We start from the raw sequence: 27,713 nt of genomic DNA, 5'->3' as shown, positions 1-27,713 counted from the left end.
CTCTTAACTTTACTTTTTAAGAAACTGCCAGACTGTCTTCCAAAGCAGCTGCACCATTTTACATTCCCACCTGCCATGTATGAGAGTTGCAGTTGCTCCGTGTTCTTGCTAACACTTAGTGTGGTCGGTCTCCTTAATTTTAGTCCTCTAGCGGGTGTGAAGTGGTATCTTTCCACCCATTTACCTGATGGCCAAGGATGTTGAGCATCTTTCTTGTGTTTATCTCTATGCCATCCTGTATATTCTTTACGGCGAAATGTCCGCCCAAATCCTTTGCTCCTTTTTAAGTTGAGGGGTTTCCTTGTCAGTGAGGCTTAAGAATTCTTCATATATGCAGGATCCACTCCTGTTATCAGATGTGTGATTTTCAAAGATTTTTTCCTAGTCTGTGGCTTGACTTGCATTAACTGGGTTTTGCACAGACTCTTAGCTGCAAATCCCAACCATTAATCCCATTGATCATCCAGCCTATTTTGAAGGGTAGTGATAGCCATCATCCTTTTTCCCAAGCAGCAAACAGGCTTAGAGAAGGGGAAGCCCAATGACCTGCAAATGGCACAGTGAGGATTAAACCTAAGTCTACCTAATCCCTACAGACTTCACCCACCGCCTCCATCTCCCCCTGGTGACTAAGGGCTACCGTGAGCTTCATTCTCCTAGAACCTCCATGTGTCTCTAAGTTCACACACTCCCGTTGTGCCCTGAGGCCAAAAGAGCAAGAAGGAACCAGACAAGCCTTCAGGATTCTTTCACAACAAATTTATTTGCCGATCCTTCACGCTGAGCCTTGATAGACAAACAAGAGGAGGAATTTGGGGGCCCTACAGCCTCAGGACCCACCAAGCTCCCGGGCATCACCAGACCAAGGCACTTTCCCAATAATTGGGCAAAACCTGGGACCCCAACAACCCAAGGCCTATGTGACACAGCCACAGGCTGATGCCCTGAGCATGCCCTGAGCACCCACATGCAAAGAACAGTCCCAAGCTGGCCAATTCTGGGCCCAAATCCCACCTGAGACTGGCCATGCCCAACCCACCTACCCCTGTCAAATACCCTGGTGACCTAGGCTGAGGTGAGGGTGGCCAGGAGGGGCGCTCAGCTCCCATCCCCCTTGCTCACCCTGAATCAAGTTCCCAGCCCATCCAGTAGCAGTACAAGGTTTGGCACATAGTAGGCAAGTGTTTGTTGAATGACTGAGCGAGTGGCAATGAAGGATGCCAGCACTGAGGGAGGTCTCATGGAGCTTCTGGAGTCCGACAGTGAGGGCTGAAGCCCCTGGATTAGAGCCAGATCTTGGCACCCCCGCCCGGCCAGCTGCATTTCTTTGGTTTAGGGGGCAACCTGAAGCCAAGGATCAGAACAAGCCTCCTCCCACCTCCAGGCTCCCCAGTCTGGCCTAGACACATCTACTGACGGCCTCCTTTGTTCCAGGTAACTTGTGGGGCTCTCCAAGCCACAAACACAAAAGATCTAAACTGCAAAACTGTTTTTTAAGCATGATGAACACCCATCAAGGCCTCACCTCCTGACTGCATTGTGCTTCTGAGCTTACAAAGCTGGTTTGTCAGATCCAGCCTCACAGCAGCCCTTGTATACAGAATGGGGTGAGGGGCCGTTATACTGATGGGCATGCAGGGCTCAGAGCAGGTGGCAGCTTGCCCAGGGATGCCCAGGAGAAGTTGATAGGAAGAAACGTGGAGATCACAGCAGCTACCTTACAGCAGACAGTAAACATCCATCAGATGGATGAGCGTCAACATGGCTTGACATTCTTTCGGAGTCAAGGTGTCATTTTAGAGAGGGAGTAACAAGACCAAGAACATAACTGCCAAGGTTTCTGGTTGGAGCGATTGCTGGGATTCTGTGGACCGCTCCCCCAAAGCTGTAACTCTATGGGGACCTGGCAGAAGAAGAAAGGGACCCCCCATTCCTACAAATGCCCTTCACCCCCCATATCTCATTTAACCCCCCACATCAGCCCTGGAGGGCGGGCTGATGGCCCCAGTTTGCAGACAGGGAAGCAGAGGCCTGGAGGGGAGAACGGAGCCCAGGTCCTGGGTCTGGGTCCTCTCCCTGGTGCCCTGAAGACCCCCTGGGCTGCCCCCTAATCTGCCTTCTTGGTCTTCTTCTTCCTGGAGCCCTCACTCAGCTCCTCCTTGGACTTGGTGGGCAGGGGTGAGTGTGGGGAGCCGGGCCCACTGCCACCCTGGGATCCACCATGGTTGTTATGGTGATGGTCGCCCCCCGAGGCCGACCCAAACAGCACAGGGCAGATGTAGGCTTCCAGGACATCAAAAGGGGAACTGTGGGAGTGGGTGGCCGTCAGGAACACCTGAGGTGGGATGACAGAGGTACAGGAGACAGCGAGAGAGCCAGCGGGAGGATGAGGCAGAAGCAGATTGGGGCGGGGGGAGGGGAGATAGAGAGATAAGGTCAAAAGGTCAAGGGCAGAGGGAGCCTAGACTCAGATTTCTGGCGGCATGCACCCCCAAGAAGGTGATCAACTATCCTGCCATTTCCAGGATGCAAAGATTTTGGTGCTTAAAATCCCAGCCATACCGAATCAGTTGGTTGCCTTTTCCCCAGGAATATCCCCACCCACCACACGTACACCTGGGATCAGAGAGGAGCTATGCTTGGTCTGGGGTCACTCACTCCCTTCCTCTGTTCAGTGTGGTCCCCTCCTAGGGAGCCAGCAATGAAGTTCCCCAGCTCCACGGGGCAGGGAAGGGTGTGTGGCCCTGAAAGACCTTTCCTGAGTAGGAAGTGACTGCAACTCGCACCATTCCTGGTCCAGCCCACTCTCCATGCCCAAGGCACAGGCCCCCATACTCCAAACAGACTCCATACTCTCCTGCTCCCATCTTGGCCTTATGGGACCCTCTGCCAGGGAGACCTTGTTCTGCTCACTCTCACCCCCACCTGCTGGACCCTGATCTCATACCCTGCTCTCAGGCATGAACCTGCTGACAAGCTCCTCCCCCCAACACCTCGACCTTAGGGCTGTCCTTTCCCCAGACCCCCCAAGGCTATCAGCCTAAGTTTTCCATCCTCAGCCCAGGAAGCATGGGTCAGCTTTAGCCAGGACAGGAGGACTTACCTTACACGATACCATGAACATGGTGAAGATGAAGATGAGGCTGGCTTTGGACACCGGGAGCCAGCGGGTCTGCTGGAGGGTGAAGAGGATGGCTCCATACAGGCTGGCCTTGGTGGGGCTGCACGGGGTGGCTCTGGTTATCCGGGGGGTCTACATGGCTCAGGGCTTTGTTCCTCTGGCCCAGAGCCCCTTCTCCACCCGCCCCTGCTGTGCCCAGCTCCCACCCCAGCTTCTCCGGGGTGCACAGTGGGAAGATGCCCATGTGACACGGACGAGACAGTGCCCCCCTGGGCAGTAAAGAGGTAATTTGGTGCAAAGAAAGCTCTCTCCTCTGGCCTGCTCCTGAGAGGTACCCACTAAGTTCTGCCTGATCGGAATGTCTTTGTTCACCTGGGGACTCTGGGTCACACCAGATGATAACGATGTGATTTAGGGTGGGGTCTAGGGCCACATGGTATCAGCTGAACCTCTGGAGGGACTGGAGACTGAGGTTGGCCATCCAGGGTGTCAGTTAGGCCCATGTGACCAAGCTCCAGGAAAACCCCTGAACACCAGGGCTTGAGGGAACACTACTGGTTGGCAATCTTAAATACACACAGTCACACATGGATACTGGGAGCAACAGGTACTATCCACACAGCTCCTCGGAGAGGGGACAATTGGAAGCTTGCACCTGGTCTCTCCTTGGATTCTATCCCTCGTGCCTTTTGCCTTTGCCAGTTTTAATGTTCCCTTTTACTTTAATAAACTACAACCCTAAGTATAACAGCTTGGCCAAGTTCTATGCCTCTTCCTAGCAAATCGTTGCACCTGAGAGTGGTCTTGGGGACTCCTGAACAATGCACTCCCCTGGAATGTGGGATTATAACACACAATTTTTATTGATTTTCCTTTTCTTCTTTGAAGAATAGGCTTCCGATATTTTGACTTGCCCATGAGCTGAGGGTGTGAACACACCTCTCATGAGGATAAAATGAGATCATGCCATGTTTTGCAACATACGACATGGGAGGTAGTTTAACCTGGCATATGTTGTTGATGTTCAGTTGCTAAATTGTGTCCGACTCTTTGCAATCCCATGGACTGCTGCAGCATGCCAGGCTCCTCTGTGCTTCACTATCTCCCGAAGTTTGCTCAAACTCATGTCCATTGAGTCAGTGATGTCATCCAACATCTCGTCCTCTGTCATCCCCTTCTCCTCCTGCCTTCAATCTTTCCCAGCATCAGGGGCTTTCCAATGAGTCAGCTCTTCACATCAGGTGGCCAAAGTATGGAGCTTCAGCTTCAGCATCAGTCCTTCCAGTGAATATTCAGGGTTGATTTCCTTTCTGATTTAGGACTGGTTTGATCTCCCTGAAGTCCAAGGGATTCTCAAGAGTGTTCTCCAGCACCACAGTTCAAAAGCATCATTGGCACACGGGTGAGTCTTTTAATGTTGTCATATTTTAATGGCAACAACTTTATGGAAGAAAATTTAACTAGCCTGATCCTTTCAGGTCTTTTAAAAATGTATTAGACTTAATGCCTCATGGGGTCCTTGGTTGAGTCCTGTATATGACCATCTGGTCTTACCCTTTGTTCTCCACCTAACCCCAGCCACACTCCCCACCACACCCTCACTTCCCACCCAAAATCTGTACCCTGGCCCTGAAGAACCGGGCAGAATCTTTTCTGACTTGATAGTTGGCAGAAGCACTGGCCTCTCTCCAGAGTCTCCTTCTTTGCCAGAAAACTCCTACTCAATCTTCAAAACCCATTACATGGGAGAAGAAGGAGTGTCTTATCTCCCTGAAGCTCTGCCTACCCTCTGAGTAGTATCAAGGCTCTGCCTCTGAGGTCCCCCAGCCATGGCCTCTGGAAGCTTCTGGAAGGAGAATTAAGGAACCAAGGCTCCTAAGTTACCAGAGTATCCAACCCAGGGTCAGGCCCAGGGGGTGGGGGAGATGGGATACTCACAAGGACATGTGCAGAATCTCGTTGGTCTCTGGCTTCCAGACCCCTCGGAGCAGCTGCTCAAGGTTGGACATGAGGGTGACACCAGAGCCTATGGGACAGGGTACTTCTGAACAAGCCTGCCACCCCCAGCTTCCCATTCTTCTTGGCTGAATTCCCAAGCAAGAAGTTTCTGGAGTCTTCTCCAGAGGTATATTGAGCCTAAAGTGTTGCAGGTGGGGAAACTGAGGCCAAGAAGGGACAGTCTTCCCAAGGATCACAAGGCATATTCAGAGCAAAACCAGCATGAAGTAAGAGGGGGTGGGGTGGTCATATCCCACCTGCAAGATATGTCTTGATCAAATCTGGATTGTCTGCCCTGATGTTTTCAATCCAGGACCTTGAACTGTGCAAGAGGCACCCCAGCCTCTCTCCCGCCTTGGGTTCTGAGCTTTCAACCTTTCTTGAGCCACTTGCCCTCTGGAAGGCATGTTATACCCCTGGGGACCTTTCTCTTTAGTACAGGCTTCCTAGAGAGACAATAAGGAGACCCATATCAAGATTTTTGGTTGAATTTCTAGAAGAATCTTCCCATTTACTCCAAATGTATTGGCTAAAGAGGCTTAGACACTCACTGAAGGAGTGGTTGTGCCAACTGGGGTGCCCAATATGTACCACTGGCCCAGGAGTTTGCTTCTGGGGTGTCTTTGCCCCAAAGAGACATTTGGCAATATTTGTAGACATTTTTTACTTCACCACTGGGGAGGGAGCTGCTACTGGCAACTAGCGGGTTGAAGCCAGAGATGCTGCACATCCTGTAACACACAGGGCAGCCCCCACCAGAGCGTGATCCAGCCCTAAGCGTCAAAGGTGCCTCAGGACACTGGCTCGCTGGAGGGTACTCCCAGGCATTTGGGAGTACCCACTTTGGTTGTCAGGAAACAGGAACACAGAGCTTAGTGGTATTCAGCACCTGCTCAAGCCTTCTCTCCCTGCCTTCTCGTCACTCCCTGGTTCACCTCTGCAACTAACACTGTTGAATTGTCTGTTTCTCCTTTAACGTCTCTCAGTTTTTGCTTTATGTATTTTGGTGCTCTGTTTTTAGGTGATAATTGTTTAAAATGGTTATATCATCCTAGTGGACTGACCCACCATTATAAACTGTCCCTATGTAATTTTAGTAACTTTTTGTTTTGGTTGTAATGTCTATCTTGGTCTGCCTCTTAGCATAGATGGAGGAGGGGGAAAAGGGGGGCTTCAAAATAGTTACGAATGTGAATGTTGCATTCAGAGGACATGGCCTCAAACCCCATCTGTGCCCCCACAGCCTCATGACCTTGGGGAAGTCATTTCATTCCCCTCGTCAGTAGAAAGGGGTGATGCTAACTTTCTGCTAAAGAAGGTCAAGTAAGAAGCACAATGAGCTCAACTCAAAACTTACCCTGGTTTAGGGATCTTAACCTAGAGTCTAGGAACCCAGAGAGGAAACAGAATTACATATTCATTTTCACATCCTTCACTGAAACACAGCCTTTCCTTTTATCATGAAGGGAGGCAATTACCTCGGCAGGATTTGCAAGTCTATGACTGTCATCAACAGAACTAACGGATTTTTTTCTTTTCACATTATCATTGTTGTAGATGATTTCAAATACCATTTGTGCTCAACACTGCTCCAAGAGCATGAGACTTATTAGAAGTCAGTGGAAAGTCTGCTATTTAATCAATAGTAAATATGCATAAAGGGCTTCCCACGTGGCTCAGTGGTAAAGAATCCACCAGCCAATGCAGGAGACACAAGTTTGATCCCTAGATTGGGAGGATCCCCTGGAGATTGAAATGGCAACCCACTCCAGTATTCTTGCCTGGGGAATCCCATGGACAGAGGAGCCTGGTGGGTTATGGTCCATGGGATCAAAAAAGGGTCAGACACGACTGAGCGACTAAACAACAAACAGCAATAACAAATAGGCATAAAACTACTAAAGCCTATTTTAAAACACTTTATAACTACTTTAAAAGATTAGGTTTCCTTTATTCTCCTATATATTTTATGTTATGCACTTAAGAAAACATAAAAAGGTCTGTAGGCTTTACTGGGCTGGCAAAAGGGCCATAGTCCACAAAACTTAACAGGGGTATGATTTCCTCTCTGTGAGGCACTTGACAACGTCTGGAGACATTTCTGGTTGTTGCACTGATGGTAGGTGCTACAGGCATCGAGTGGGTGGAGGCCAGGGATGTGCTCAATACCCTACAATGCACAGGACGGCCTCCACACACAGAAGGGTCCAGCCCCACGTGTGAGTAGGGTGCAGCTGAGAAAGTTTTCTCCAGAGACATTAGCTATCAATGTTTCATTGTCCTACTTACTTAAAAAAAATCTCTTCTGAATTTGTTACAATACTGCTTCTACTGTTTAAGTTCTGATTTTTGGTCCCAAGGCATATGGGGTCTTAGCTCTCACATGGGATTGGATAAGATGGCTGAGAGAAGGGGTTCTCAGTGGGGTGGCTTCCCTTTGCTCTGGTCATGGTCCTGTTTACCTTTGACCCACCCGGTGGCGATCATGACGAACCACCCGTGGTGGTAGTGGTGATGGGCGTGATGGATGCCCACGGCGATCTTGCGAACTCTCACCACCTCCTTCATAGCCACAAAGATGAGTTTCACTGGCAGGAAGCAGACACACTTGTAGAAGAGGTCCAGGGGGCAGAAGAAAATCAAGTACCTTTGGGGAGAGAATGCCAAGCATCAGGGGGGAGCTAGACCCTAGGGGCCCCTGGAGACGAGGTTGTGTCCAGACTCAGGACAGCTGGGCGGAGAGGGTGGTGAGTCAGGGCTAACTGTGAAGGTTTGGCTGGCAGGTCCTAGTTCCTCCCACCTCCCGGGTGGTGGGATCGCCCTGCCCGCCTGCTCTGCTCTCCCACATCCCGCCGGACCCGTGACGCTCACCAGACTGCTGAGGCCAGCAGGATGCTGGAGTTGTTGCTGAAGTAGTCGATCACGGGCTCCCCAAGGAGCAGATCAGCCAGGATGTAACTCCCAAAGCAATGCAGCATGGCACACAGCCAGGATGCCATGGGGTGGTGCCGGGACAGCTCAACTGCTCCTGAGGGGTACGGGGGTGTCCCCACCATCACCAGGGCGCTGAGGGCATGCTTCACCATCATGCCCTCTGACCAGCCCATCCTAATTCAGCCACCTTCTCAGAGTGTCCGCCCAAAGCCTTGCAGTTCGTCCATTTACAGAGGAAGAACCAAGGCTCAGAGAGACTGTACATGTGTCTGAGATCACACAGAGAGAAGGCAGAACCAGGTTGGGGCTCTTTCCTCTGAGCTCAGAGAGGATGATAATTAAAACAAATCATATTTAGCAGGTCTTCCCTGATAGCTCAGTTGGTAAAGAATCCACCTACAATGCGGGTTTGATCCCTGGGTTGGGAAGATCCCCTGGAGAAGGGAAAGGCTACCCACTCCAGTATTCTGGCCTGGAGAATTCCATAGACTGTAAAGTCCATAGGGTTGCAAAGAGTCGGACACGACTGAGTGACCTTCACTTTCACTTTCATATTTAGCAAGCATTCCTGGGTCCGAGGTGGTGATGGTGGTGGTTTACTCATTAAGTTGTGTTCGGCTCTTGTGATCCCACAAACTGTGGCCCATCAGGCTCCTCTGTCCACGGGATTTTTCCAGTCCAGAATACTGGAGTGGGCTGCCATTTTCTTCAACAAGGGATGTTTCTAACCCAGGGATCAAACCCAGGTCTCCTGCATCACAGGCAGATTCTTTACCACTGAGCTTTCAGGGAAGCCCTCTCAGACACTGGGTTTTAGAATTTATAGGAAGGACTCATTAAATCCTCATTGATGACTGCAGCCAAGTGATCACTGTTATTATCCTGCCCAAGGAGACCGAAACTTGTTTTGTTTCGCTTGGCCATGCCTCTCAGCTCATGAGATCTTAGTTCCCTGACCAGGGATTGAACCCGTGCCCCCTACAGTGGAAGTGTGGAGTCTTAACCACTGGACCACCAGGGAATTATGAGGAGACTAAAGCTTGAAGAGGGCAACACGCAGCTGAGAACATCTGATGCAGCCTTGGGAGGATGCCAAGATTCCTGTAAGCCTACGCCTGTACATTTGGTCTTTCCTTATTTAAAAGAAAAAATAAGTGGGTGTGGTAAAATATACATAAAATGTGTCACTTTAACCATTTTAAAGGTATGGTTCAATAGCGTTAAGCACATCTATGTTATTGCACAACCACCCCCATCATTCATATTGATAGCTTTTTCACCTCGCAAAACTGAAACTCTGGCCTATCAAACATTAACTCTCCATTCCCCCCTTCATTCCAGCCCCTGACGCCCACCACTCTTCTTTCCATCTCTGTGAATTTGACTATTCTAGAGACCTCAAGTGAGTGGAATCATACAGCATTTTTGTGACTGGATCCTTTCATTTTGCATAAAATCCTCAAGGGTCATCCACGTCATAGGATGTGTCAGAGTTTTCTTCCTTTTTAAGAATGAGTAATATTTCCTTGACTGCGTCTACCACATTCTGCATATCCATTCATCTGTCAGTGGACATTTGGGTTGCTTACATCCTTTAGCTATTATGAATATGACAGCTAAGAACAAGAGCATATGAATATATGTGAGTTCCTGCTTTCAATTCTTTGGGGTATAATTCCAGATGTGGATTTGCCAGATCAAAGGTTAATTCCATTTTTAACTTTTTGAGAAACTTTCCCACTGTTTTCCACAGCAACCACCCCATTTTACATTCCCACCAGCAATGCACAAGGGTTCCAACTTCTCCACCTCCTGGGTCACACTTACTGTTTTGTTTTTTAGGAATAGCTATCTTGATGGGTGGGAGGTGGTATCTCATTGTGGTTTTGATTTGCATTTCCCTAATGTCTGGTGATACTGAGTTCTTTTTTCAAATGCTTATTGGTCTTTTTTTTTTTTCTCTGCACCACCATTGTTTTAAATATTTTAACTTATTTATTTGGCTGTACTGCGTCTTAGTTGCAGCGTGTGGCTCTAGCTCCCTTACCAGGGATTGAATCCAGACCCCTTGCATTGGGAGCATGGAGTCTTAGCAACTGGACCACCAGGGAAGGTCCTTATTGATCATTACAGTATCTTCTTTGCAGAAATGTCTATTCAAGTCCTTTGTGCATTTTTGAAAACACTGGGCTGTCCCTCTGTTGTTGAGTTGTGCTCTTATGGAGAAGGTTTACTTGCTTTGACTGGCCCCAGATAGGAAGGTACAGAAGAAATTTGAAAGGAGAATCTGAAGTCCTGCTTCCAAGTCTTGTCTTATTGGGAGAGTGCCATCAGGGCAGAGGGAAGTCACCAGATACTGGTACCAAGACGGACAGTGCAGACAGGCCCATGTGTGTGGAAGGGTGCAGAAAGAGCAATGAGCAAAGCTGGATAAGGGAGTCCTTGACTATAGAATTATACCGACAGAGTGGGGAGGGAGAGAGAGCAACCCTATTAGTAGCATAGAAGGGACAAAGACACAAAGCAAAACGGGCCAAGCACAAATGCCACTTCCTCCAGGAAGGCTTCCTGGCTCTACGGAGCCAGTCACTCCTGAGGACTTCCACTCCCCTGTGGACTCCATGCTACTGGTACTTTATGCAATTTTTTCACATCGAATAAGAGAAAGTAGCTTAGTGGTTGCTTAGGGATGGAGGGGACGGGAGGTGGGAAGGTAAGAACTCAAGGATCCGGGTTTCTGTGAGAGGTGACGGTTGCACAATGCTGTGAATACGCTCAAAACCAGTGAATGGGATGGTTTAAATGGGTAGTACAAGAATTATACCTCCATAAAGCTGTTAAAAAAAATAAAAGGCCAGCAAAGAAAAGATGCAATATATTTCACAGTTTCTGCGACTGAAGATCATTGCTTTGTTATTGGTCACTCAGTCACCTCCAGTTCTTTTTGTGATCCCATGGACTGTAAGCCCACCAGGCTCCTCTGTCCGTGGGATTTCCCAGGCAAGAATACTGGAGTGGGTTGCCATTTCCTTCTCCGAGGGATCTTCCTGACTTAGGGATCAAACCCGCGTCTCCTGCATTGGCTGGTGGATTCTTTACCACTGAGCCACTAGGGAAGCCCACAGCTGAAGATACATACACACACAAATGATACTAATTGAGTCTTCTTATTCAACCCAAGAAAGAAAATGTGAAACAATGGACTTACTTAGCAAATAGAAACAGGGACCCCATCCTTAAGGAAGATGGCTCAGTGTGTTAGTTTCCACCTTGACTATACATCAGGATTACCTGGGGACTTTACAAACACCTGATCCCTCTGCCCCAGCCAAGTGTCTTGGTTGGTGGTTCTGGGGTGTGGCTGGGCTTGTGGATTTTTTAACGCTCTTGAGTGATTCTTCTGTGCAACATAGTCGAGCACACAGAGATAGGGGAATGAGCTGGTCCATGTCCTGACATCCTGCAGCCCTGATAACCCAAAAGCTTCCATCCATGGCTGAGAAGTTGGGCTCCCAAGAGCAATGGTTTTCAAACTGTGTTCCTGGGAACCGTGAGGGTTTGCAGGAGCAAAAGAGAAATCAGGTGGGTATGCTGGAGTTAAAATGGAGCACAATTTCATTTACTGCTTCATCTCAGACTCTGGCATAAGATTTTGTTTGAAAAGGAGAATCTGGTATTCACATAGTCATGCATACAAATGTTCATAGCAGTTTTTATTTGTAAACAATTAAATGGCTTTAATGGGTGAATGGATAAACAAACCCTGGTATATCTGTACCATGGAATACTATTCAATAATGAAACAGGAACGAACCAGGGATGCAAAAACTATCTGAACAGATCTCAAGAGTATAATGCTCAGTGAAAACTGCCAATCTCAGGTTATGTACTGAATGATTCCATTTATATAACATTCTCCATGGGATAAAACCATAGTGATGAGTGGCAGAGAGCAGATCAGTGGTTACCAGAGGTTAGGCTTCTAAAGAAGATCTAATTATAGGGGGTTTCCCTGATAGCTCAGTTGGTAAAGAATCTGCCTACAGTGCAGGAGACCCTGGTTTGATTCCTGGGTCAGGAAGATCTGCTGAAGAAGGGATAGGCTACCCACTGCAGTATTCTTGGTCTTCCCTTGTGGCTCAGCTGATAAAGAATCTACCCACGATGCGGCAGACCTGGGTTCGATTCCTGGGTAGGGAAGATCCCTTGGAGAAGGGAAAGGCTACCCAATCCAGTATTCTAGCCTTGAGACACAACTGAGCGACTTTCACTTTCTTTTCACAAGGGAGTTTCCCTGGGGTGTCAGAACCATTCTATATCCTGACTGTGGTGGTGGTTACTCAAATCTACACATGTAAGAAAAATTTCAAAGGACTATATTTTTTTAAAGTGCAAGGAAAAACAGCTGAGTAAAGTCTATAGTAGGTGTTAATGGTATAATACTGGTGTCAATCTCCAGTGTTTTTATTTTTTAATATGTATTTGGTTGTGTCTGATCATAGTTGTGTACACAGGATCTTTCACTGTGGTTAGCCAGTGGGGTTAGCTGTGGGGCACAGCCTTAATTGCCCTGTGGCATGTAGGACCTAGTTCCCTGACCCAGGATTGAACCTGCATGCTCTGCATAAGAAGACAGATTCTTAACCACTGGACCATCAGGGAAGTCCCAATTTTCAGGTTTTTTTTTTTTTTTTTTTTCATAATGAGCTATCATCAGGTAAGATGTTGTCATTGGATGAAGCTGGGAAAGCTGGAAACTCTTTGCTTCATTTTTGCAACTTCTGGAAATTCCCTGGTGGTACAGCAGTTAGGGGGGCTTCCCAGGTGGTGCTAGTGGTAAAGAATCCGCCTACTGGTGCAGGAGACCTGGGTTTGAGCCTTGGGTCGGGGAGATCCCCTGGAGGAGGGCACAGCAACCCACTCCAGTATTCTTGCCTGGAGAATCCCATGGTCAGAGGAGCCTGGTGGGCTATGGTCCATAGGGTCGTAAAGAGTCAGACACAGCTGAAGCGACTCAGCACAGCACAGCATAGAGGTTGGACTTGGTTGGTGCTTTCACTGTGGAGAGTTCAATCCCTGGTAGGGGAACTAAGATCCTGCAAGCTGTGTGGCATAGGCACAATAAATAATAAATTACTTATGAGTCTTGAACATTTTCAAGATAAAAGCTATTTTAAGATCCCAAATTAAAATGAAGGTGTGTGTGTGTGGGGTCTAGTTCTTTAAAAACATGTTTACAAAACCACTAGAGGTACAAGACTGATGTCTGTTAGTCAAACTGTACACTTTGTACTACCCACTGAAAGTCTCGCAAATCTTTTGAAATAGTTCAGGTCTATCTTTATACTGTTATTGTCATAATCTTCCAGTTACCACCCCCCCAGCTTGGAACTCAGGTGTCTTCTGGTGTGACAACTTAGTTCATCATCTTGATTCCTTCCCTCCCCCACTAGCTTCATCTTCCAGAGAATGAATTTAGAATGAAGTTGTAAGACACAGTTACTTAGCTCTCATAGCCAGAGGTGGTACCAATGACTGTCTTTATTATTTATTTTGTAAATTTTATTTTTAAATTTATCAAAGTATAGTTGATTTATAAGGTGGTGTTAATTTCTGCTGTACAGCAAAGTGATTCAGTTATGTATACACATACAGTCCTTTTCATATCCATTCCCATTATGGTTTGTCATAGGATACTGAATAGAGTTGCCTGTGCTATATGGTAGGACCTTGTTGTTTATCCATCGTGTGTGTATATATATATATAGACATTCATCCTTCTATGGTTTGCATCTGTTTATCCCAAATTCCCATTCCTTCCCTCCCCCACCACCCCAGCAACCACAAGTCTGTTCTCTACGGGTGTCTTTTTCTGTTTTGTAGCTAAGTTTATTTGTGTCATATTTTAGATTCCATGTATAAGTGATATCATATGGTATTTGTTTTTTTCATTCTGACTTACTTCACTTAGTATGATAATCTCTAGGTCCATCAACATTGCTGAAAATGGCATGATTTCATTCTTTTTTATGGCTGAGTAGTATTCCCCCAGTAGCTCTCTTTAAATGGTTTACTTAAATCCAATGAAAACTCCACTCAATGTGGATGTGAGATAACAAGGTTACAATATATGATCTGTTAATCAGGCGACTAATCAAAAGATATAGTCAGTCCAGCTCTGGGGATTTTAAAGGGAAAGTTTCTCTTTATATCTAGAGATTGGATGACTTTTGTCTCTAAATTGTCAAATCTAGGACTTCCCTGGTGGTCCAGTGGTTAAGAATCTGTCTTCCAGTACAGGGGATGAGGGTTCAATCCCCAGTCAGGGAACTAAGATCCCACATGCCTTGAAGCAACTAAGCCTGTGTGTTGCGACTGCTGAGCCTGCGGGTCACAACTAGAGAGAAGCCCATGTGCTGCCACTAGAGAGGCCTGCATGCTACAACAAAGACCAGTGCAGCCCAAGAAACAAAAATAAATAAAAAATTTAAAATTGTCAAATCTGAAGGCTTGACCTCTTTAGGCCATGTACTAAGTGTGAAGCTTTTGATATAAATAACTATATACTGTTGATACACTCAACAAGTTGCATGCATGCATGCTAAGTTACTCAGTCATGTCCAACTTTGTGTAACTCTATGGACTGTAGCCCACCAGGCTCCTCTGTCCATAGAATTCTCCAGGCAAGAATACTGGAATGGGTTGCCATGCCCTCCTCCAGGGATTCTTCCCTACCCAGGGATTGAACTCATATCTCTTATATCTCCTGCATTGGCAGGCAGGTTCTTTACCACTAGCGCCACCTGGGAAGCACCCCCATCAAGTTGACTTGATCTTAATCCTTCGGTGAGTACAAGGACCTTATCCATCTTAACTGCTGCGGAACCCTCCATCCCAGCCTCCTCCCTTCCTCCATGCTGGGCACTGTCCTGATACATGGTAGCCAATAATAATTGTTACATTCTAGCAAATGTGGACTGAACACTCTTAAGCACTGCAGTTATGTTGGGCACTTTTAGTTACATTATAACAACAACCTCCCCTGCTCTCTTTACTTACTGAGTTCCTTGTTTTAATTGAGTTACTATTGTATCCTGGGCTGCTAAGTCCCTTCAGTCCTGTCCAACTCTGTAAAACCCCATAGGGGGCAGCCCACCAGGCTCCCCTGTCCCTACTACTGTATCCTAGGCAACTACATACCTTCTTAGCATCCTCAAGGCTTCAGCCTCACACCCCAGGCTTCCACCCCAAGTAACATAGGGATTGATATCCCTACCTACAGTGAGTTACAGGAGGGACCAGTACTCCCTTCTCCCCTCAAGTTCATGTCCATCAGAACCTCAGAAAGTGACCTCATTTGAAATAGGGTCTTTGCAGATGTGATTAAGGTAAGGGTCTCAAGATGAGATCATACTGGAGCATCTGGGTTTGTCCTGAATCCAATGAGTGTTCTTGTAAAAGGCAGAAAAGGAGATGTAGACACAGATAAGAAGGTGTTAGGAGTTAAACTCACAAAGAGATATGTTTAAGTCCTAACCCCTGGTATCTGTGAATGGGGCCTTATTTGGAAATACGGTCTTTGCAGATGTAATTAATTTAAGATGAAATCATTATGTGGGCCTTAATACAGTGTCTGGTGTTCCTGATAAGAGGAGATGGATCACAGAGGAGAAGGCTGTATAAACAAGGAGGCAGAGACTGCAGTGATGGAGCTGTAAGTCATGGAACTTCAAGGACGCTAGCCACCTCCGGAAGCTTTTCCTAAGCTTCCTTCCTAGAACCATCAGAGAGGATGACCCTGCTGACACCCTGATTTTGGATTTCCAGCTTCCAGAATCGTGAGACAATACATTTCTGTTGTAAGCCACCCAGTCTGTGGTACTTCATTATGGCAGCCAAAGGAAATTTATACAAAAAGCCAGATGAGGGGGATTGCCTGATGTCTAGTGGTTAAAACTCCATGCTTCCAATGCACGGGTGCAGGTTTGATCCTTGGTCAGGAAACCAAGATCCTACATGCCACATGACCAAAAACTAAATAAAATAAGAATAATAAAATAATTTTTAAAAAAGCCATATGAGGTCAGAGGCAAAAATTGGAGTGATTTGTGTATAAGCCAAAGAATGCCAAGGATGGCTGGAAGACACCAGAAACCAGGAGAGAAGCATGAATGGTTCCTCTCCTGAGTGTCTAGAAGGACCCAGACACCTTGACTTTGGACTCTAGCCTTCAGAACACGGAAAGAATAAATGCCTGTTGTTTCAAGCCCTCTGGTTTGTGGTCATTCATTATGGCAGCCCTAGGAGACTAACATAGCACCGGACAGAAGAGGCAACAGATCTTGAGTGGCTTTCTCAAGATCACCCAGGCTTCAGTGAGGATTTATGAGTTCTGACCATGTGCGAGGCTCTTGCTGGGCACCAGAGAAGCAGCTATAGCAAGAGCTGGCTCAGGGGTTACCTTTGTGGGGTCCGTAGTCTGGTAGGGAGGCAAAATGGTTAAATAATTCCACAAATGGAGGTTAAAACTCATAAACGAGAGGCACATGGTGCTTTGAAGGGTTTAATTCAGCAACTGTCTTAACTGAGGAGGTCAGACTTAGCAGCAGCAGCAGCAGCAGCAGCAGCAGCTTAACCTGAGATCTGAACAATGAGCAAGGATTTCCTAGAGGATGAGGGGTGGAAGAGAGAAGATGACCCAGGCAAAGAGAGTGCATGGGAGAAGGTCAGAAGGGGAGAGAGGGAAGCTAAGAGCTAAGGGACACTCGGCACAAGATACAGTGTTCAGGGAACTTCCCTGGGGGTCCAGCGGGTAAGACTTCTCCTTCCAATGCAGGGGGTGGGGGTTCGATCCCTGGTCAGGATCTAAGATCCCACATGCCTCTCAGCCAAAAAACCAAAGCATAAAAAACAGAAGCAATATTGTCACAAGTTCAATAAAGACTTAAAAATTGGTCCACATCAAAAACATCTTAGAAACAAAGAAATACACACACCCACACACACAAAACCCGAACAATACACTGTCAGCATCCAAGCCTCTTTCCGGGTCCTGTGTCCAGTGTTCTAAGCTCATGTTGGGGAAAGAAACATGGAATTCACTCTACTCTATAGAAGGAGCTGCCTTCTTTTCAGATCAGTGAACCTCAGAGAGAAGGTTGGGGAGGGGAATATCGGCCCCTCCTACAGAGGAAAAAAGCCCATTTCCCTTGCAGGTACACAGTTGGGAGGATCAATAGGCAGAACCAGCTGAGAGGCAATTTGGAAACACTGAGGAAACGAGTCACCTGTGAGTCACTTGGCCCCAGCAATTCCATTCCTCACTATTTGCCCAAGAGAGAAACTCATGCACGTGAACAAAGAGACATGGGGGTGGGGATGCATTTCGCTGCCACACTGTGGCAGCAGGAGAAAAGCAGAGTCTACCGATTCTTGCTAAGGGGTGAGCCACACAAAGGGCATCCCAGGCGGTGCTAGTGGTAAAGAATCCACCTGCCAATGCAGGAGGCACAAGAGACGTGGGCTTGATTCCTGGGTCAGGAAGATCCCCCTCTCCCCAGAGTAGGAAATGGCAACCCACTCCAGTACTCTTGCCTGGCAGATCCCAAGGACAGAGGAGCCTGGCGGGCTACAGTCCATGGGGCAGCAAAGAGTCACACACGACTGAGTGAGTGAACACAGAGTCATACAAAATGGAGTACCACAGAATAGTTATTTTTAAGTGAACAAGGAGCTTCCCTGGTGGTCCAGTTGTTAAGAATTCACTGCCAATGCAAGGGCAAGGGTTCGATCCCCGGTCTGAGAAGCTTCCACATGCCACAGGGGAACTAGGCCTGTGTGCCACAGCTACGGAGCCTGCACACCTCGAGCCTGGGTCCTGCAACAAGAGAAGCCCCCACAGTGAGAAACCCAACACTTCAATGAAGGGTAGCCTCCCTGCTCACTGCAACTAGAGAAAGCTCACCTGCAGCAATAGAGTCAGTGCAGCCAAAAATAGACAAATAAATAAACCTTAAGAACAAAAATGAACCAGTTAGGGAACTCTCTGGTGGTCCAGTGGTTAGGACTCCAATCCCAAGCTGGGAAACTAAGATCCTGCAAGCCGTGTGACGTGGCCAAAACAAACACCAGCAACACACTAGATCCAGATCTGAGCTCCTCAGCCTCAGCGTTGCTGACATGTGAGGTTGGATCACTCTCTGCTGTGGTGGGGCCCCTCCACAGGATGTAGGATGGCCCGGGATGCTCCTTGTAGGATGTCAAGGAGCATCCCGGGCCTTGTCTTGTTGGATGCTAATAGCCCACCCCCAGTCTGAAGAAGAAGATGGCAACCCACTCCAGTATCCCTGCCTGGGAAATCCCATGGACAGAGGAGCCTAGCTGGCTATAATCTATAGGGTCGCAAAGAGTCAAGACACTTCTAGTGTGGTGGGCATAAACCACCACCTCACCCTGGTTGTGACAACCAAAAATGTTTCCAGATATTGCCAAACATCCCCAGAGGACAGATCTTCTGGCTGAGAACCCCTACTCCAGATACATCAATACTGATAAATCCCATAAGGCTGCTGCTGAATAAAAAAGTTAGGTTGCAAAATGATATGTTTATGTACATTCTATGTATAATATATATGTAAAACAACACAAACTGCTCCATGCAGTTCATAGACATATGTACATCAGTGAAGGTATGCACACAGGCATGGGAATAATATAGGCTGATTTTAGGGCAGTGATCATATCTAGAAGACTCCTGAGAGTCCCTTGGACAGCAAGATCAAACCACTGAATCCTAAAGGAAATCAACCCTGAATATTCATTGGAAGGACTGATGCTGTGCTGAAGCTCCAATCCTTTGGCCACCTGATGCGAACAGCTGACTCACTGGAAAAGACCCTGATGCTGGAAAAGACAGAAGGCAAGAGGAGAAGCGGGTGACAGAGGATGAGATGGTTGGATAGCATCACTGACTGAATGGACAAGAATTTGAGCAAATTCCAGGAGATGGTGAAGGACAGGGAAGCCTGGCTTGCTGCAATCCATGGGGTCACAAAGAGTCAGACACGACTTGGCGACTGAACAACAACAACATAGCTAGAGAGGGAAAGAGGGGAAAGGGAGGGGACTGGCTTTGTCACTATTTCTTTAAAAAAAAAGAAAGATCTGAAGCAAATCTATGTTTACATCTGGTAAGTGTGTAGCGAACACAGAGGTATCTGTGTCATGCATATTCTGTATGTTTGAAATATTTCATCACTGCCTGCCCCTCCCCAATAGTTGTAAACGGGGATTGATGCTCTCCTGCCTTATCACACCAAGCCCCCTGGGGGGCCCCCACTACCTGCCCCCTCCCCAATGGTTGTGAACTGGGATTGGTGCTCTCCTGCCTTATCACACCAAGCCCCCTGGGGGGCCCCCACTACCTGCCCCCTCCCCAGTGGTTGTGAACGGGGACCCAGGAACAGGAGGTCTCACAGCCTAGGGTGGGGCAGCACACGGTTTTATGCACAACAACCCACCAATAGGTTCTAGAAGACTCTTAAAAGGTCATGTTCACAGAAGCACTATTCACAATTGTCAAAAGGTGAAAGCCACTCAAATGTCCATCAGCAGATGAACGAACAAACTAAATGTGGTCCATCCACATAACGGAGTACTATTCAGCCCTGAAAAGAAATGAAGCACTGACAGGTGCTACAACAGGGGTGAATCCTGAAAACACGCCACGTGAAAGAAGCCAGGCACGGCACGACGCACATTGTGACCCTGCTGACGTGGAATATCCAGGAAAGGAAAAGCCATGGAGACAGAACGCAGGGACTGAGGAGGGGGTGGGGAGCGACTGCTAACGGGGACCGGAGTTTCCTTTTCAAGTGATGAAGGTGGTTCTTGAACTTATACATTCCATATGCGTGCATGCTCCATCGCTTCAGTCGTGTCCAACTCTTTGTAACCCCATGGATTGTAGCCCGCCAGACTCTCCAGACAAGAATACTAGAGTGGATTGTCATTCCCTTCTCCTGGGGATTTTCCCAACCCAGGTATCGAACTCAAGTCTCCTGCACTGCAGGTGGATTCTTTACCGCCGAGCCACCGGGGAAGGCCCACATTCCATACAGATGGGCTCATATAATATGGCCCTTTGCATCTGGCTTCTTTCACTGAGCTCAGTATTTTCAAGGGGAATATTCATTTCCACTGCTGTACTATATGCCATCATAGGAACAGATCACAAGTTATTTATCCATTTTCTGGCATATACTAATACATACTATAATCAGAAACCTGCCTCATAAAAGTCGTTTCAGATTAAATCAGCAACACACTTCCCTTTCTTTTTACACCCTCATTGACTAACCACATGTTCTTGAACAAACCATCTTTTTTTTTCCTCCATCTCTTTCCTTCTGTCAGGTGGGAACCCTAATCCCTTCTTTGCCTAACTCCTATCAGGGGTTGGAATCAAATTTTCCCTCCTCCATCTCACCCTGAAGTCAGAAGCCTAAAGTATATCCTCTCTGCATCTACTAAGCTCCTCCATTATGAAGCCCAGTGCCCTCTTCTCTCCTCCGGGCATCTATTTAAAACGCTGCCAGCTGAGAGTTAATCCTTGGGAGCAGCTGGTGGGTCCTATAGGGGCTGGGTCAGGTGAGGCCCCCATGTTTTGCAGAAATGGATACCTCTGCAACTAAAAATAACCCCCAGAGGTTGAATTCTTTCCAGGATCTTTCCTTTGCCTGCTGGGACGATAAGGTGGAGTGGGGGTGTGGGGAGCTTGGGTTTTGCAGGAACTCCGTAGGCTCCTCACTATGGGGGAAGCCTGGTAGAAAAGCCACACGTCTGGGGTTTGGCTCTGCGGCTCACTCTGCAGTGGCTTTGGGCAGATGACCACCACCCCCTCTCACCTCCAGCCTGTTTCCTCTTTTGTCAAAGGGAGAATGAGAGCATTCCCTTCACTGAGTTATCCTGATGATTCAATGCTGTTTATTACCATAATTATGCTTTTTTAAAAAAATTAAAGGGCATTCCCTTGGCAGTCCAGTGGTTAGGATCCTGTGCTTTCACTACCAAGGGCCTAGATCAGGGAACTAAGATCTTACGAGCCACGTAGTGTGGCCAAAAAAATAATAAATAAAATTGAACTGTAGGATCTTGATTTACAATATCATGTTAATTTCAGATATATAGCAAAGTGATTCAGCTATACATATATAAATACATACTTTTTCAGATTCTTTTCCATTATAGATTATTATTGGATATTGAATATAGTTCCCTGTACTATACAGCAAAGCTTTGTTGTTTATCCATTTTATATATAGCAATATGTATCTGTGGCTTCCCTGGTGACTCAGTAGTAAAGAATCTGCCTGCCAATGCAGGAGATGCAAGAGACATGGGTTCGATCCCTGGGTGGGGAAGATCACCTCGAGAAGGAAATGGCAACCCATTCCAGTATTCTTGCCTAAGAAATCTCATGGACAGAGGAGCATGGAGGCTTACAGTCCACAGGGTCGCCAAAGAGTCAGACGTGACTTAGCGACTAAACCACCACAACCATGTGTATCCTTGTTCCCATACCCCTATTTTATACTTCCCCTTTCTGCTTGGGCAATCACAATTTTGTTTTCTATGTCTGTGAGCTTTTTATCTTTATCACTACTCTCCCAGCAACACTGGAAAGACAGGACGAGTCTCCCCATCACCACATGAGAAGACTGAGGCTGGCAGGGACAGTCTGCCCTAAGGATCCACAGCAAGGCAGTGGTGGAGAAACTGTCCCCCTGGCTCTTTCCCTTTGCCATGCTTCATTCTGATTTCTTTTGCTGGGTCTTAGAGCAGTGCCAGGAAGCAGAAGAATGTGGGTTTCAATTTCAGGTTTGCCACAAAAGCACTCCCCTCTCAAGGGTGAGCTCTGGTGGCTCACTCCCCATCTGGGCCTTGATTTAGTCATCTGTAGAATGGGGATGCTGTCTAGAGCAACCAACTGTCGCTGTTTGCTTGGGCTGAGAGGTTTCTGGGGCTTTGGATGTCTGTCTAGGGCAAACCTGGGTGAGGTGGTCACCTAGGGCTATTACTCATTTCAAAGGGCTATTATTCATTTCATCTGTGAAAGATGAAAAGAAATGAAGCTTAGTGCTTAGCAATTATGTGAGGGTTATTTCTGGAACTGGGCTGAAATGGAAAGTACCTGTGGGTGGAGATTTTAGTGGATGGACTGATAATAAAAATCAGATCTGCCTAAGGAAGAAGCACTGATGCTGACCCTATTTCTGATCTGTGATGGGCTCCACACATTCCCTCTCTGGGGGTTAGTGTCCTGTCTGTGGATGGCTGGGGAGTGCTAGAAGATTCCCCGGTGTACTTTTTTTTTGCTGTACCAGGTCTTAGTTGCAGCATGCAGGATCTAGTTCCTGGACCAGGGACTGCATCCAGGCCACCTGCATTGGTAGCAAGGAGTCTTAACCACTGGATCACCAAGGGAGTCCCCACAGGGCACTCTTGGCGCTGCTGCCTTTCTGTGCTGTTTACTGTGAGGTCCGAACATGGGAAGTGTGCGCAGAGTTTCTCTAAGACAAGTCTCCCTCCCCCAAGCCTTTGTGCTCAGCTTTCTTCCTCACTGTGGTTCTGCTGAGCTCCCCCAGTAATTTTTAAATGCTCAAACTCCAACGAAGATGTCCTTCAATAGGTGAATAATTAAACCTTGGAACGGTCATGCCATGGAGTATTATTGAGCACTAAAAAGAAATGGGCTATCAAACCACAGAAAGACACAGAGGAGCTTTAAATGCATATCGCTCAGTGGAAGAAGCCAGCCTGAAAAGGCTACATAGTGTACAACTGCAACACTGTGACATTCTGAGAAAGGCAGAAGTATAGAGACAGTAAAAAGATCAGAGGCTGTCAGGGATTTGGGGAGAAGAGGCAGGAGAGATGAATAGGCAGAGCTTGTGGGATTTTTAGGTTAGTGAGGCATTTCTGTGCAATACTACAATGATGGATGTTGTTGTTGTTTTAGTTACAGAAAGTATTGTTTGACTCTTGCCAGGCTTCTCTGTCCATGGGATTTTCCAGGCAAGAATACTGGAATGGGTGGCTATTTCCTTCTCAGGGGATCTTCCTGACCCAGGCATCGAACCCACTTCTCCTGCATTGGCAGGCAGATTCTTTACCACTGAGCCAGCAGGGAGGCCCCATAATGATGCATACATGTCACTATATAAAAAATCCATAAAATGTACGACACAAAGGAACCCGTATGTCAACTATAGACCAGTAGATAATGATGTTGATAATGCAATACAATAATGCTAATAGGACAATAATGATGTTGACAATAGTGTTTGTTCATCGACTATAACAAACGCTCCCCTCTGGTGCAGAACCTTAATGGTAGGAGTGGCTGTATGTGGAGGAGGTAGTCAGCCTATATGGAAAACTACTTTCATTTTTTTGCTCTGATCTAAAACTGCTCTAAAAAAAATTGTCTATGAATTAAAAAAAAAAAAAAGAATGAAGATATTCAAACAGCCAACATATAAACATAGGAAGCTGCAAATCACATTTCTAGCTTCCCTTGAAAAATTAGTTCTGCTAGTTCCAGCCCCAATCAGGTGGTGACGCACGTGGCTGGATCTCACCTGGGGACTGTCCTCACCTGGCTGTCTTACTGCTTTCTATATGTGACCTGACAGGCCCTTGGAAGCACAAGAGTTTAAGACTCAGTCTAGATTTATGATTCTTAACTGGAGGTAGCTGTGCCCCCCTGAAGGGACACTGGCAATGTCTAGGGACATTTTTGGTTGTCACAATTGGGATGTGCTGCTGGCTTCCAGTGGGTCAGGCTAGGGATGCTGTGAAACATCCTGAAACTCACAGGATGGCCCCCACCACAGAGGATGATCTGGCTCTAACTGTCACTAGTGTTGAGGTTGGGAAACACTGGTGCAGAAAGCTGGATCTCATCTGAGGAACTTATAATATTGATGCTGGTACCATCCCCTGAAATTCTGATTTTCATGATGAAGGGGTACTCCCTGGACAACAAGAATCTTCAAAGCTCTCCAGGTGACTCTAATGTGTAGTCATACTTGAGAACCACTAGTCTGGAAGGCTCTTTGCATGGATCAGGTCTTAAAGTAGCCATTGATTGTCATTCATTCATCCACTCATTCCTTCAATCATGCAGCCAGCATCCACAGCTTCTTCTTCTCTTCTTGCATAGAGCTAGGGGTCTTAGAGGTGAGTCAGATTTGGCCCTCTCTGCCCTATTGAGGAGCTCCAGCTTCTTTTAGTCCATCATTTCTCAAATGTTAGTATGCTTGCAGGGATCCTGTTCAAATGCAGAGTCTGTCTCAGTAGGTCTGAGTGGGGAGTCAGGCATTCTGCATTTCTTAACTCAGGGGTCACAGATGCTGTTCACCTGAGGACCACACGCTGTGCTTCATCCTCATTCAGGATTCTCATGAAAGCCTGACCCAGAAAATGCCTGCAGCCCAGGAAACACATTGCCCCATGCCTTACAAATCATTCTACTACTTCTCACAAGTGCCTTAGACCTGACTACTGACCAAGTTCTCTACAGATCTTCACAAGAGCCAGGTAAGGGAATCCAGATTATTGTACCAATGAGCCCATTTCACAGATGAATAAACTGATGCTCATGTAAGCAAAACAACCTGCCTGGTGTTTACTCACTGCTAAAGGCAGAACTGACTTCTAGTTTGAAGATTATTCCTTAAGCCAGATTGGCTCTCAGGTTCACAAAATTCCTAGGGGCCCATGCATTCTCTAGCTGGCCCTGCAAACAGCACACAGACTCTGAGAAGAAACCTTTACAGAGGCTTAGCAGGAACACCAAACTTGGGGGCTCAACAGCTAAGCCCAATGCCTCCCTTTTCTAAGGGTAGGCGAGTCCTCCGGAACAATTGTAGTCATTCTTGGGTTCCAGCTATGGGACCACAGGTTCATTGCATATGTAAATTAGCTTAGCCTCTATTTCCTCAGCATCCCTAGGGGAGAAGAGCTTGAAACAGGAGCGTGCCAGGTCACTATCCCAGACTTTCTGACTCAATTGGCCTGGAGAATCCCAGGGACAGAGGAGCCTAGTGGGCTGCCGTCTATAGGGTCGCAGAGTCAGACATGACTGAAGTGACTTAGCAGCAGCAGCAGAGATGAGATAGGGGAAGAAGGGCCCCGGGGAGCCTCTAAGGCACCCTCTCAACCTTCAAGAACCTTCAGGCTCCAGCACTTCAAGTCCAGAAGTTTTACTCTATGACTCCAGCAGGAATGTCTCAACCCCTACTGCATGCTCCCAGCCAGCCCAGAGACAGATTTCCTTCCAGACACTTGTGTCCTACATCACTACCGGGCTCCTGCCCTCCACAATTTTAGATTCCCCAATGTGTGCTAGGCTCTGTACTTGCCCAAGAGACCTGGTATGAGCCACCAGCAATTCATCTGCAGACAGGAAGTACAGCCCTGTGTTCAGGCTAAGACAACACAAAGCTTATTTTGCTTTGCAAAGTAACTGCTTTCCAAAAGCCCTTATAAAGAAATAGGCTCTGGCAGTGGACGAGCTAAAATAAAACAGAACAGAAACACTCTGCAGGCAGAGTATGATCCTATTTGCATAAGACTGCGCATTTACATCCATAACTACAGGGGTATAAATGCAGAGAAGTGAGGTCTGGAAGGCGGCCACAACATCGACTGTAATTATCTCTTTTTTCCTTTAGGCTTTTCAATTTGATTTTTCTCTTTAATGTACACTAGCATCTATCTTTTGGAGAAGGCAATGGCATCCCACTCCAGTACTCTTGCCTGGAGAATCCCATGGACGGAGAGCCTGGTAGGCTGCAGTCCATGGGGTCGCTAAGAGTCCGACACGACTGAGCGACTTCCCTTTCACTTTTCACTTTCATGCATTGGAGAAGGAAATGGCAACCCACTCCAGTGTTCTTGCCTGGAGAATCCCAGGGATGGGGAGCCTGGTGGCCTGCCGTCTCTGGGGTCGCACAGAGTCGGACACGACTGAAGCGACTTAGCAGCGGCTGCTATCTTTATCATCTTAAAAAAAAAAAAAAAAAAGAAAAGCTATTTCTGAGAGGATACAGGAGTAATTTACATCTAAGTGGGAGAACAGATCACAAAGTTTCAGGTGATTGGTCTTTTTTCTAAAGCTAAAATTCTATTATCCCTTTAGTTTGCTGTTGTGCTAGAGTTATTAAAACAGGAGGAGATGAATAAGAAACACTCCCTAAGCCTTGTATAAAAATAGGCTGCATTCTAAGGAGGCCATTTACCGTTACTGGAAAAAAAAAAAAATCCAAGACTCTGGGTCTTCCCCCAGAGATTCTCCAAAAGGGTCTGGAGCTGGTGGGAGGAGGCTGACCCCAAATTACCCTGCCCTAGGGCCGGTCCTGCTCAGGAAGTGGAAAGGATCCTGGCCAGAGCTGGAAGAATTCCCGCTGGGCTCCAGCACAGCCTCGGCCCAGGCAAAGGGAGGAGGTTGCCCCAGAGCCACAGCAGGGAAGCGACATCGGTGTCACTTTCTCTGAACCTGATCACAGCCCCCAGCACTGCCGGCCCTTATATAGACACTCAGCTGCGGCTTTGGCTCCCGGCGCCAAGGGCAAGGAGAGAGGTCAGGGCTGCAGGCAGCCAGGACTTGTGACCTGGCCAGCAGAGCCGACCCCTGCCTGCGCCCTCACCACGACCTAGCCCCTCGCCCAAGTTCATCCGACCCCCTCCTGCCAGGATCCTTGACCTCTCTCCCCGCATCCTCCCCAGCACCTGTTCCCCACTCCTCTGAACAATCACGTTCCTCTCCTGCATCTGCTTCCCCTCCCCCAGCCCCACAATCCCAGGGGCTTCTCTCCTTGTCCTCGCTCACATCTGTCCCCTCTGCCCGCCCCCACGATACCAGAACCTGCCGGCGTCCCCGAACCGACCCCTGGGACTGTTTCCCCACGATCCAGGCCTTTCCCCTCCTCCAGACCCCTGGGTTTCCTTCCGTCTCCCGCCCCGTAATGCCAGCCCTCTTCAGCACCCCGGCCCTGGCTCACCTGGCTCATACTTGAGGTAGAGGATGGAGACGATGAAGTAGCTAAGGTCGAAAACAGGGAAGAGGGGCACCCGAGAGAAGCTGAGCGCAAGCTCACCCAGGCTTAGCGCCGAGAGCAGCTCCATGGCGCCCACCGGGTCCCACCCCAGCCCCCGGCCCGGTGCGTCCAGTCGCTGGCAACTGCGCCCCCGCCGCTGGATCCGCCCCCGCCCGCCAGGCGCCGCCCCAACCCGGCCCCCGCGGGAGAGGAGGAGCGACCGCTGGCCTCCCGGCGGGTCGTGGGACCGTCCTGTCCCACGGAGCTCGATCGGTCCAGCATCCCACACTCTGCCTCTCGAGCCATCATGACCCGATACAGCCCAGCCCGGGGGAGTGGGGTGGGTGGATGATGCCGGGTGCGGGGTCGCTATGGACTGTGAGTTGGACACGGAATCTCTCCTTGGAGGGGGGCGATATCCGTTCCTCAAGCCCACTAAGGCAGGACGGATCATTCAGGACCCCACTCCTGTGGGGCTCGGTTAGGACCCACATCCTCTGTGGAGCCCTTGGATCGAGACCTCCATCCCCCCGTGGGACCGGATCACTTGTGAACCT

General features: G+C 47.9%; 1 protein-coding gene and 1 non-coding gene across 2 annotated transcripts; both read right to left on the bottom strand.

The window, feature by feature from the left end:
• Positions 1-737: 737 nt before the first annotated feature.
• Positions 738-27,307, bottom strand: TMEM38A (transmembrane protein 38A). Its single transcript, XM_005901456.3, has 6 exons — positions 27,121-27,307; positions 7,991-8,147; positions 7,582-7,766; positions 5,060-5,147; positions 3,104-3,221; positions 738-2,335 (listed from the first exon to the last, which is right to left on the bottom strand). Exons 1-6 carry the CDS (start codon positions 27,242-27,244, stop codon positions 2,108-2,110), a joined length of 900 nt encoding a protein of 299 aa, XP_005901518.2. The 5' UTR covers positions 27,245-27,307; the 3' UTR covers positions 738-2,107.
• Positions 9,002-9,074, bottom strand: TRNAG-UCC (transfer RNA glycine (anticodon UCC)). Its single transcript has one exon. It is a non-coding gene; the product is annotated as a tRNA-Gly (tRNA).
• Positions 27,308-27,713: the final 406 nt, after the last annotated feature.

Source organism: Bos mutus, chromosome 7 (assembly GCF_027580195.1).
Source record: "Bos mutus isolate GX-2022 chromosome 7, NWIPB_WYAK_1.1, whole genome shotgun sequence".
Classification (NCBI taxonomy): domain Eukaryota; kingdom Metazoa; phylum Chordata; class Mammalia; order Artiodactyla; family Bovidae; genus Bos; species Bos mutus.
The sequence above is the reverse complement of the archived record's forward strand: the minus strand, read 5'-3'. Positions and strand labels throughout refer to the sequence as shown.

What these genes read in the sequence shown, in the direction of transcription:
- TMEM38A (XM_005901456.3), bottom strand. Translation starts at nt 27,244, where the DNA reads ATGGAGCTGCTCTCGGCGCTAAGCCTGGGTGAGCTTGCGCTCAGCTTC. An exon ending in GAGATTCTGCACATGTCCTT is followed by an intron (nt 3,222 to 5,059) that starts GTGAGTATCCCA and finishes CACCCCGTGCAG; the next exon opens with CCCCACCAAGGCCAGCCTGT. An exon ending in TGTTCATGGTATCGTGTAAG is followed by an intron (nt 2,336 to 3,103) that starts GTAAGTCCTCCT and finishes ATCCCACCTCAG; the next exon opens with GTGTTCCTGACGGCCACCCA.